Here is a 12,487-nt window from a genome sequence, read left to right as displayed (position 1 = left end):
TTCTTTCTTTCTTTCTTTCTTTCTTTTTCTTTCTTTCTTTCTTTCTTTCTTTCTTTCTTTTCTTTCTTTCTTTCTTTCTTCTTTCTTTCACTTTAGCGTAATTTGTATGTGGGCCTTGAGTTGTGATGGAAAATGTACTTTTTAAAATTAGCAGATAACATTTATTGAACACTTAGTATGTTCCATATACTGTTCTAGGTACTGTATATGGATTACTTCCTTTTATGCTTCTTCCAGTTTTATTGAGATATCATTGATGTATAGCACTATATACATTTAAAGTGTACAGCATGATTTGACTTACATGCATCATGATTCCTGCAATAAGTTTAGTGAATTATCCATCATTCCATATAGACACAATGTTAAAGAAATAGAAAAAGAAAACTTTTTTCCTTGTGATGAGAACTGTTAGGATTTACTCTCTTAACAACTTTCACATATAATGTACATCCGTGTTCATTATATTTCTCACGTTGTACCTTGCATCTCTAGTACCTATTTATCTTATAACTGAAAAATGTATTTCCTTTTTTGCGGTACGCGGGCCTCCCACTGCCGCGGCCTCTCCCATTGCGGAGCACAGGCTCCGGACGCACAGGCCCAGCGGCCATGGCCCATGGGCCCAGCCGCTCCGTGGCATGTGGGATCCTCTCGAACCGGGGCACGAACCCGTGTCCCCTGCATCAGAGGCGGACTCCCAACCACTGCGCCACCAGGGAAGCCCTGAAAAATGTTTTTCTTATTCTTTGTCACTATCAGTAGTTTCAAAGATCCTGCGCTAGTGGGAAAAACAGAATTGTGTCAGTACCCTTTGGACATACTATGATAATTGAATGCACAGTGTATTAAAGGAGATGGGTATTTTTTTCTCTTTTCTCTGTTTTATTTTTGATTTTTATTGCTTTGGTTTTTGTTTGTTTGTTTTGGTTCAAACCATCTAAATACTGCAAAATTTCACTGAACTGTTTGCCTTTTTTCCCAGGAGTTTACCACTTTCTCATATGCCTTGGTTGGGTTTTAAATATCCCTTTTTTGCCCGCAGGTAGTATAATAAGCTCTTTAGAGCCTAGCAGACGGGGGCAGGCTTTCCATCCCCAGCCCACAGTGCCCAGCTTGGCATCTTTTCTAAACCAACATAAAGAAGTCCTTATCCAACTAGTATGTGGTTTGCTAGCATCAGTAACCAAGTTTGGGCTCGCTTTAGAGAGCTCGTTGGAGCTAACACTAAATATTGTAGTTTCTATTTTTAAATATCTGTATTTTCTTTAAAAGCATATCCTTCTTTTGCCTTCTCAGAAACTATTTGCTAAAAGGCTTTTTCAGAATGCTTACTTAATATCAACTTCTCCTCACTAGCTTCCTGAAATGTGACATGAAATCCAATAAACTCAACCTTCAACCTATCACAGTACCTGATATTTAAATGACTCTCAGATTTCAGGGTTTATTGTATCCATTACAGGGAAAGAGGAAGTAGAAAATGCTACAAAGAAAGTATATTTTTGACTCATCATCCTATAGTCTTGCCTTTTTTTCCATTTGTACAATGTTTAAACTCTTTTGCCAAAGTTTTGTACAACTTTTTAAAAACTCAGAGCTAATTTCCTACTGTGTTCCCACAACTATGGAATTCTTTGTGGTTTTCTACCTTCTTTCACCTTATACTTGAAAGTTCAAATGTGTCATTTAGTCCAACTCATGTAAACCTAGATTTTCAGGAAATAAATAAGAATGGGAAGATCCCACATTTATTGACTAAGCATCTGTTTATTTTTCCTTGAAAACAATATATTGCAAAGTCCAGAGGAGATAAGGTGGATGCCAGATATGTAGAAAGATAGATAAGCCATCTGTCTTACACGGACAGGTAGCACAGAAGCAACTCAACAGACGCTGAAAGATAACAAATGAACAAATACTCCTCAGTGAGGGACTACTAAATGCAGTACTTCATTTAATCCCCACAGCAAACCTATGAGGCAGGGCCTATTTTTAGTCCCATTTTATAAATGATAAAAACTTACTTTGGAGAGAGTAAGCAACTTGTGTACAGTCACCTAAGTCTAACTGGTATTAACTACTAGCACTGGGAACCAGGTCTTAGAACCAGATGTCAAAGTAAAGTGAAATAAACTTAATCCAATTAACTGTATATATATATGTATATATACACACACACACACACACACACACACACACACACACACACAGAGCAGTTACTGTATGCTTGATGAGCTTACCTGTAACTGTTGAGAGTGGGTGCTTGTGAGTGACATGAGTTTAAGTTAGTATTATAATAAATGCTACAATAAAGATCTAAACCGAATGCTACAGGAGTACAGACATATGAGTTGAGTACCCAAGAATGGTCAGGGACCAGGGAAGGATGTGGGGACCATATATACCCCTTAGGCTCTTAATCCTGTAACAGAGCTGGGTGTTGGGGCATAGTTGCGGGTCAGAGAACAGAATGCAGGAAGATTGGGAGGAACAGCTGAAACAAGAAAAGCACACTGCAGTCAGGTTGAAAGAGCTTCAGATGCCATACTAAACTTAGGAGGGCTGAGGGAAACTGAAAGCTTCTAAACTGGGAAATCCTGTGATCATACTTGGATTACACTGTGGAAAGCTGTTTAGATGAAGACGCTGGCCTGGTTTTTACTGTGATAACCCAGCCAGAGGTGCCAAGGACCTGCACTAGGGAATGGGAGTGAAGATATGAATGGGGGAGCAGATCTGAGAATCATTTCAGAGTTGGGTCTTGGTCATATGCACCGTGAGGAGGAAGAAGGAGTGGATGATTCAGTTCATCTCAGAAGGAAATTGTTTAGATGGCAAGTTTGTGCTGGGCTTGGCCACGGGGATTTGCAAAGATAAACAAAGCCACCTCTGGCCTCAGGGAACCCAGACTCTCCTCTCTCAGGGACTATGAATTCAGGCAGAACCCAGACAAGTAAGAGAAATATGTGAGGTGCAGCAGGTATGACAGGGCAAAGCAGTGGGGCCTCGGCACCCAGACAAGCGTGTCCTACGAAGGCACTCCAGTTCAGGGTTAATTAAAACCAAGAAGGCCGGCCCGGCCGTGCAGGCTGGGTTGGACTCTCCTCCACCAGGGGTCTCTAGAATAGCTCCCAAGTTTCTACTCCCAGGAATTCGGAGATAATTTTGCCGTTAACTTACACAGGGAACATACGCTAAGAATCAAGTCTGGGAGACTAAGGAGTGTTGGCTCCGAGGTTCAGAAGAGGGAAGCTGGTAATATGGTCCCAGGGCTCCATGAAGAGGTTTCAGGGAAGAAGTAAATGCATTTTATGGCAGGATTAAGTTTCTATGTGAAAAGGGGAACTGCAGGTGTTTTATATTTAGGCTGTCTAGTCGATGGTAATTACATCCTCTTAATCAGTCAAGGAAGCTTCTCAGAGAGGAAGGAAGGAAAACTGAAAGCAAGAGAGCTTCGCGGGTTGGAAAGGAATCTTCCAGCTACTAGGAAGGAAGAGGGTGTAGAGACCGTAAAGACGGTGGAGGGACCCAGCCAAGGTGCCCAGGAAACCCAGAGAGCACGTGTGACCGGGCAGGAAGGAGGAAAAGGAGGTGGGGTACCGCGCCTGTGCTCACCTCGTTCCCCTCTCCATCCCAGCCACCTGTAAACGCGCGTCATCCTTGATGTTTCCCAGGGTGACGACTCTGATGAGGACGATCTCTGCATCAGCAACAAATGGACTTTCCAAAGGACCAGCCGCCGGTGGTCTCGCGTGGACGACCTCCACGCACTGTTTCCCGGCGGAGACAGAAACGGCTCGTCAGGAGACATTAGGATGAGAAACACGACCAGCAGTGAGAGCGTCCTCACCGACCTGAGCGAGCCCGAGGTCTGCTCCATTCACAGCGAAAGCAGCGGCGGGAGCGACGGCCGCAGCCAGCCGGGCAGCTACGGCGCCGGCCGGGAGGCCTCGGACGGCCCCGGGCAGTACTGCGCCCACGGCCCAGCCATGCTGGACGCCACGCCGGGCGGCAGCAGCCTCCCGCCGTCCCCCAAAGACGGTCTCCAGCACCCTTTGCACCCAAAGAATGAGAAGGCCACCCGGGCCAGAGCCAAATCATTTCTGAAACGCGTGGAAACGCTGCGAGGGAAAGGAGCGCAGGGAAGGCAGAAGGGGTCGGGGCGGACCGGGGGCTTGGTGATCAGCGGCCCGGTGCTGCAGCAGGAGCCCGAGTCCTTCAAGGCCATGCAGTGCATCCAGATTCCAAATGGAGATCTCCAGAACTCACCCGCCGCTGCCTGCAAAACAGGGCTTCCGGGCCCCGGCAAATGGAGCGGTGAGAGCAGCCCGTCGGAAAACAGCAGCAGCGGGGTGAGCACGCCCGGCCTGAAGGAGCGAAGATGCCAGGAGGCCCACAAGCGCGGGGGCATGTACTTAGAAGACCTGGATGTGCTGGCGGGGACAGCACTGCGGGATGCAGGGCACCAAAACCACGCACGCGAGTTTCATTCCCAAGAGAACTTGGTGGTGCACATTCCCAAGGACCACAAGCCTGGAACGTTCCCCAAGGCGCTCTCTATCGAGAGCCTCTCGCCAACAGACCACAACAGCGGGGTCAACTGGAGGACTGGCAGCATCTCCCTGGGCAGACAGCCGGGCCCTGGGGTCGGGGAGCCCAGGCTCATGGCGTCCTGCCACAGAGCGAGTCGAGTTAGCATCTATGATAACGTCCCCGGCTCCCACCTGTATGCCAGCACCGGGGACCTTCTGGACTTGGAGAAGGACGATCTCTTCCCTCACTTAGACGACATTCTGCATCATGTCAACGGGCTCCAAGAGGTAGTGGATGACTGGTCCAAAAACCTGTTACCTGAACTGCAGACACATAATGCACTGTCCGGAGAAGCTGGCTTCTGCCCCTTCCCCCCTCCTAGTCAGATCACCTTAGATTTCGAAGGCAATTCTGTCTCCGAAGGTCGGACAACACCCAGTGATGTGGAAAGAGACAGAGCGTCTCTTAATGAATCAGAGGCCACTGGGGTCAGAGAAAGGAGGGACTCTGGAGTCGGGGCCTCTCTGACCAGGCCAAACAGGTTGGTGGCATGACTTTGTGAAACGATGTTTAATCCATTTCATAATAGTTATGGTCTATGTATTTAACAAACATTCATAGAGTACCTTCTAAACATTTAACGCTGTCCTAAGTGATGTATGCAGTTGGGAATTATTTGAAGAGTAGTATGTCTTTTGTGCAGATATTGTGGTGATTGAATCCATGTTAAGTCACAGTCATTTCTCCTAGTGTTTACCCTTTAATTCAATCTTGGTTTTATGCAAAAAAAAATTTTTGAGCTTCTTATGTGCAAAGCATTGATGAGAAGGTCCATTGCCTGTGCACAGGCCCTTCCCATGACCTTGCAAAGCATCTCTACCCCAAATTTTAAACTTTTAAAAAACTCCATGAGAAATTTCTGAGATCTGAGGTGTATACACACTTCATAAGTTTATTTTGGCTTGAAAATGCCTATTACTAGGTACATAAAAGCTGTTGTACAACGACCATTTCAGAAGCTCCTTAGACAATGGCCCTGGAAGGGCCTAAGCAGTAGGAAGAGCCTACTGTATGTGCTGCTGGGTTTCTCGCTGAGGCAGTGATGGCTCTCGGGGCTCATTGGCTGATGTGTCATCACTTTAGGAGTGCTTCATCAGTGCTGCTCACCAGTCAGAGTGCGGAGACAAGACAGCAGTGTGACAGTACTTTACTGTCACAGTACTCTACTCTACCGACAGCTCCCAAACGTTTGCAATCTCTGGCTCTCTGTCACTGTCTGTCTGTCTGAATGTCTCTCTCTCTCTCTTATGCACACACACAGTCTCAGCTGCTTTCAACACTTTGGGAATGAGTTTAGGAATAAACAAACACATAAAATTTATTATATCACTTATTTAAACCTCCTAATGAAACAGATAATGACTTTTTCCAGATTTATCAGACTTGGGAAAAATAGTTTCTTCTGTACATTTTGTGTCTTCCGTTCCATTTGCTTTGTGGTTTTCTTGGCTCGGAAACTATTTTGATCAGCTACTTCACAATTAATAACATCCTGTATTTTCCAATAACACGTCCCCTTTGTGACTGGCTTCTCTGACGGTCTTTCCGGTAAAGGCGACTCCGGTGGAACAGCTTCCAGCTCTCACACCAGCCGCAGCCGTCCACGGCGTCGCCCCACATCAGCGGTCAGACAGCCGGCCAGCTGAACCTGCTCCAGCGCTTCTCACTGCTTCGCCTCACGGCCATCATGGAGAAGCACTCCATGTCCAACAGACACGGCTGGACGTGGTGCGTAGCACATTCACCTAGGAGGGGACTGTTTGTCCCAGACTGTTTGTTACGGGCTCAGTATGCGATCGCGAACACTTCAGTATTTACTTTCTGATTTCTGAAGAATCCGTTCATTGCCTTCACTGCCAATCTCCTGAAAATAATGCCCAGAGTTCTGCCTTACTGTCCGCCTCTGGGCTGCCAAAGCTTGGATGTGATGTAGCCTGCAGGAAGCATTGCTTTATTTGTAGCTCTCTGTCAGTTTCCAGGGAAGGCAGTCAGGCTCCAAGAAGGAAAAAGGACAAGTAAAGAGTAATTAGTTGTGAACAGAGACATTAAAAATAAACTTGCCATCAAGTAATTTTGGCAGTTTGCAAAGAAACATCTGTTTCTTGTACCTTCTGGCCCAACGCAGAGCTCAACACTTACAGCACTGCTTCATTCAAAGAGCATTGAACTCTTCAAATACAGTTCTGCTTTTATTTCATTGGCAAATGAAAACAAGAATATGCAGTAAACCTTTGGAATAAGGGATTGACAAAAGCGTATGTTGGAACTTGAATGTGGACCTATTTTAGATGATTTGGTGGATTTGGAAAAAAATAAAATGTGTTGTTAATTGTCATATAGAAGAATCGGCAATGCTTTTATAAAAATATTTTAGAAAGTTATAAATTGTGTGGTCAAATCAATATATGCTTGTGTATTAAAATTTCCTTTAAAAGGAAAATTTTCAAGGAAATTTTCCAGAACAACTGGTTCTAGAAAAGTAAGGATATAGTCTAGGAACGTGATTTATCTTCTCTCCCCTTCTTTCTCCCCCAGCCCCAACCAGATTTCTTCTTCTTGATGTATTTTTTAATTTGTTTTGTTAAGTCTTGTTGGGGACGTTTAAGTGTTTATCACTTGAGAAGTGTGTCTGTCACAATTAAACCGGAAAGTCGAGCACTTGATTTGAAAGCAGGGCCATAAATCCATTCTGCTAACATGAGTCATGCTGTTTAATAGTTAGAGGTCTAACAGAGGCACGGGGCACACACAGTCCTTCCATGTAATATAAATAATTAAGAGAGAAATGTTGAATCCCCCCGTGCCTGTCCAATATTCCAGCAAAAGCTTGGCTTCCCTCTTGCTCTCACAGCCTGTCCCCACAGTGTGCTCCATGAGGCATGCATGACCTGCTTTCTGTGAATTCTAGGGCAGTTCCAAAGTTCATGAAGAGGATGAAAGTTCCTGATTACAGAGACAAGACAGTCTTTGGCATTCCTCTCATCGTTCACGTCCAGAGAACGGGGCAGCCCCTGCCACAGAGTATCCAGCAAGCCCTGAGGTATCTACGCAGCAACTGCCTCGATCAGGTAGGGTCGTAAATCCCAAGCACAGCCTGGGATGTATGGAGTGCCAGGCAGAGCCAGATCTGTCCAGGATCAGACAAGACATGCCTCTCCAAAATAAAAGGCACTGTGATCTTTATAGGTCAGCATTTAATCTGACCAGGTGACATCCTTGTCAAGCTGTGTGAGGATGTTTCCTCACTGGCAACTTGAAGGACACCCTGGAGTGACTGCAGAAAGCTAATGTTAATCATTTGTACCCGTGATGGCTAATTTGTGTTCCCCCGAAACTGAGAGTAAAGCTGTCTACTGCATTTCCTTTTAATTATGGTCTCAGTGCCACCATTAATTTCACAGCATTCTGTTATCCCTCTTTGTCTTTTTTTTTTTAAACCAGAATTAGGTCTTTATATCTCCCTTTATTAAATTTTTTTTGAAGCAGCACCATGACAGATTTATATCTTTTAAAAAATTTATTTATATCTTTTTAAAATGTGCAAGTAAAATATGAAAATAGGGACTTCCCTGGTGGTACAGTGGTTAAGACTTCACCTTCCAGTGCAGGGGGTGCGAGTTCGATCCCTGGTCGGGAAGCTAAGATCCCACATGCCTCAGGGCCAAAAAACCAAAACATAAAACAGAAGCAAGGGCTTGCCTGGTGGCGCAGTGGTTGAGAGTCCGCCTGCCGATGCAGGGGACGCGGGTTCGTGCCCCGGTCCGGGAGGATCCCACATGCCGCGGAGCAGCCGGGCCCGTGAGCCATGGCCACTGAGCCTGCGCGTCCGGAGCCTGTGCTCCGCAACGGGAGAGGCCACAACAGTGAGAGGCCCGTGTACCGCAAAAAAAAAAAACACCAAAAAACCAGAAGCAATATTGTAACAAATTCAATAAAGACTTTAAACATGGTCTACATCAAAAAATCTTTTAAAAATATGAAAATAATATCAGCTAAATTAAATATTCCCTCATCTTGTGGAGTTGATTAAAAAGCTCAAGCTAAACAAAAGTCTTGGAGATCATTTTCATCTCCAGGACTGTGGGGGGGCCATCACAATGGTGGACTCTGATTGGCCCAGAATGCAACCCATCCTATAATTAACCAGGCCAAGCCTTTGCTCCTCGGAATTAACACTCATTAGTTTCTCTGTTAGACATTTCGGTCCAAAATAAAATTCTGCTTGATAAATTACAGCCTTGAGTAGTGGGGGTATTTTCAGGCAACTATTCTATAATGGCTTTTGTTCATCATACTCTGTAATGCCCTGTTAATAATCTGTGCCAACCTAAGATTATTTGCACTTCTCATTGATTTTCCCTTGGCCTTGGGCTCAGTGGAGAGGAATGAGCTGAGCTACACGAATTCGTGAACTGATGCTTGTCTCTTCCCCAATGCTGAGGTCACGCTAAGAATCAGGATGGTCTCTTGATGAATCCGATCCCAGTTTTCAGTAAGAATAAGAGTAACTTCTTCATTCGATGCCATTGTTGATTGAACTAAATGCATTATTCCATTTTCCCTTCCCACTCCTAATTTAGATAATACACATATCTACATTTTTTTCATATTTAGATGTTATAGTGAGGGTAACAGTGGTTGCTGTTACTGTTGTGGTGGTGATGGCTGCTTTGTCTGAGAAATGGCCTGGATGGCTTGCCTGTTGTTTCTCAGAAAGAAGGGCAATAGACCACTTGTCTGAAACTAATGGTGCTCATCTTTGGGAGATGCCCCAATATTAATTGACTTGTGAATAACATCCCAATAGAGCAATCCATTGAATCTGGTTTGTTAAGCATTAGATTTTTTTTTTTAATTTTAGAGTTTTTATCAAAAGCACACCTTAATCAAAGGTAGAGGGTCTGTGGGTATTTTACTGAGAAAACTTTTTGGGGAGGTGGGCTCGAGTGAATATTTGGAAATATCCACTCTAATTAATCTCTTTTGCAGCCCTGAAAGTACTGCAACCATGCCCTTTGGCATAGGACTTTGTGGCTTCAATTGTACTTTTACTGGTTTATTAGTACAGACCCAAGACTGTATTTTGTGGAGAGTAGCCTGTTATTCGGACACATGTTTTTCCAAGCTTCTCAATTTTCATAAGGGTATGTAAGACTCATCTCCCCTCTTGGCTGATTCTCTTAGAGTGTTTGGCTCTGCCTTTTACCAAGCACAGAAAATATTTTGTTCCAAACATTCTAATGGATAGCCAGCTAGCTGATGCTTATCAGCAAAAGCTCTATTCAGAGAAAACAGTTTGTTCAGGAATGCTTAAAGTAAATGCAGGCCGTCTGTGCCATTCATTCAATAATAGTAACCTTTCTTGAGTGCCCTGCATGTTTCAGGGATCATATTAAGTATCCTGCAAGCATTGCCTCATTTAATCCCATATCCACCCTGGGCAGGGTTAGCCCCTAGGTGGCAATGGTAGAGCCAACACTTGCTTGAAAATCTATCTACAGAGTCCAAGTTTTTAACAAGTGCACTTTGCTACCACCTGTTAGAATTGCTTGTCCCAGTGGACTTTGGGGCGATGCCATCTCTAGCATTGAGGGACACTTTGAGAAGTGGCCCTAAACAACTCATTGATGAACTCACTCTCAGGATTGTGTTGATGATGTTGATCATTATATCACGTGGTGTGTTTTCTGTAAGAATGAAAGAATTTTTTTCTCTGGCCCCAGCACCTGAAAAAAGTGTTGTTTTTAGATAACTGGTCTGTATTTATATTAGGTACACCAGACTCATTCAGCTGGATATGTTTTCCTCTCTACACTGGCTGCTAGAATTATTGAAGCCAAATGCATGTTCAGCCTGTCGTAAATATATATAATTTGGGGGCATAAATTTTGTGTGTGAACCTCATTCCTACTTCCTGCTAACCTTTTCTATCTTTATTTAACTTTTGCTCTAGTCCTCTCATCTGTTATCTTTAATTGCATCTTACTGTACTTTATAGATCATTGTAAGTCACCTTGAATGCTTTCTCGAACAAGATTGCGTATAAATGCATCGTAATACCACCACTCTACTCACCGCATAGTCTTTATGTAGAATGGAAACCAATCCTGCCCCCTGTAGATTCTGAATAATGAGTATCACCAGCATCACTACTGTTACTGGGCCCAGCCTCCTGTTTGAAGACAATGTCATATGAACACAGAGAAGGACAGTGGCACCAAAACCCCCTCAATCTCTACTCACTCGCTTATTCCCAGTCTCCATTTCAGGCCTATAACTTTTTTTTTTTTTTAATCTGGAAGAACGCCACACTGAAAAACAGTATGCTGGCAAAGCTTTATAAGAAAAAAGGCTCATTTCATAGACATAAATACTGATTCTAAATGTAACCGCAATGAACAAGGCAATCCTTCTCTTGTATCCGTCAAAAGAAAAAATCCTCAAGATGTCAAAGGGACTTTCATGGAATCCAGTTCCTCCCCTTATGGGGTACCCAACGCCAGCAGGGCCCCCACCTTGTATGTCCCTCCCCTTCATCAGCACAGAGTGTGGGCAGCACACAGAGTCCCCCTCTGGTCCCTGTGAAGAAGGAAGGTGGTCATAGGAAGGGACAAGGGGAAACTAGAGAAACATAATAAAAATCGAAGAAAACCAGGCTCAGGAGGAAGACTGTTCTAGAGATTTAAGAGCAAACTCGAGCAAATAAAAGCCAATGAATCAGAAAAGAAAGAGGAGGGACAAGAGTCACAAGGAAGGAGCGGACACACACCAGATGAGGGTCCTTCCCTCGCCAACGGCACCTCCTCTGAAGGGAAGACTCAGGTCTCCACAGGCTCTTGAGATCTCAGCCCCCCGGCCATGCAAGACCAGAGGGTCTCAGAATACCCTTCCTCTAAACCACCCTTGACTGGCTTCTCTGCTGCCTGCCTCTACATGGTCCCCTCGAACCACCCTGCAAGACTGTCCCAAGGCTCAGCCCCTCATCCCAGGGAGGGAGGCTTCCTGCAATAAGCTCAGCTTCTCTCCCTCATGCTACGCATTTTTCGCAAACATTCTTCGCAAACATTCATCGCAAACAGCTGAAGACAGCCCTACAGAGTCCTGAAACAAGACCACCGTTCCACCTCCTGCACCCCCAAGTGCGGAACAGCTTCCATATGAGGAAACACAGTGTATCCATTTTTGCCCTGGCAGCTGGCTGGAGATGAAATAGGGAGTTTAGCCTTCAGTTCTGAACCATTTGTATTCAGACACAGCAGTTTGTGAGACAAGCGGGCTTTGTTGGCTGAGCTTTATTTCTGCCCCACATCAACTGCACAGAAGGATAGGTTATACCCAGCCCCTGATGAATATGAAGTCACGGCAGAGAGTGGCTAAACCTGCAGTGCTCCAAATAAGAACCCACCACATACTGTCCTTAGGAACCTCTCTCTCTCTCAATAAAACCAACTTTTCTTCATTAGCGGAGCACATCCCTAAAGAAGAGGAAATGCAAGTCGTGATAAACATCATTAAGTGCTGAAAGGATTAGCATAAACAGGATGCCAAGTAGGAGATTTAATATTATTTAGATGAAATTTGAGTTCTAATGCAGCACTCATGCCCAAGCTCTCCTTCTAATGGAGCAGTAAGTTTTAAAAGCCCAATTACGCTGGGAAGACACTTCATACTCAGTACAAGTGTCCTCGACCTGCCGCCTGTTCATCACCCTCCTTGCTGCCTACCTCGGGTAAGATGAGTGATGTTCCAGCGCCTATCTTTTTTTTTTTTTTTTTGCGGTACGCGGGCCTCTCACTATTGTGGCCTTTCCCGTTGCGGAGCACAGGCTCCGGACGCGCAGGCTCAGCGGCCACGGCTCACGGGCCCAGCCGCTCCGCGGCATGGGGGATCG

The 12,487-nt window shown here is 44.9% G+C and overlaps 1 protein-coding gene across 2 annotated transcripts in view; it reads left to right on the top strand.

Moving 5' to 3' along the window:
* STARD13 (StAR related lipid transfer domain containing 13) overlaps positions 1-12,487 on the top strand; it is a 231,563-nt gene that overhangs the window by 201,989 nt on the left and 17,087 nt on the right. For both annotated transcript variants that reach the window (XM_055089653.1, XM_007128917.3), the window contains exons 5-7: positions 3,678-5,077; positions 6,151-6,324; positions 7,505-7,664. In XM_055089653.1, the coding sequence (XP_054945628.1) occupies positions 3,678-5,077; positions 6,151-6,324; positions 7,505-7,664 (1,734 nt within the window). The remainder of the gene's footprint in view (positions 1-3,677; positions 5,078-6,150; positions 6,325-7,504; positions 7,665-12,487) is intronic.

This window comes from Physeter macrocephalus, chromosome 13 (genome assembly GCF_002837175.3).
Source record: "Physeter macrocephalus isolate SW-GA chromosome 13, ASM283717v5, whole genome shotgun sequence".
Classification (NCBI taxonomy): Eukaryota; Metazoa; Chordata; class Mammalia; order Artiodactyla; family Physeteridae; genus Physeter; species Physeter macrocephalus.
The sequence above is the reverse complement of the archived record's forward strand: the minus strand, read 5'-3'. Positions and strand labels throughout refer to the sequence as shown.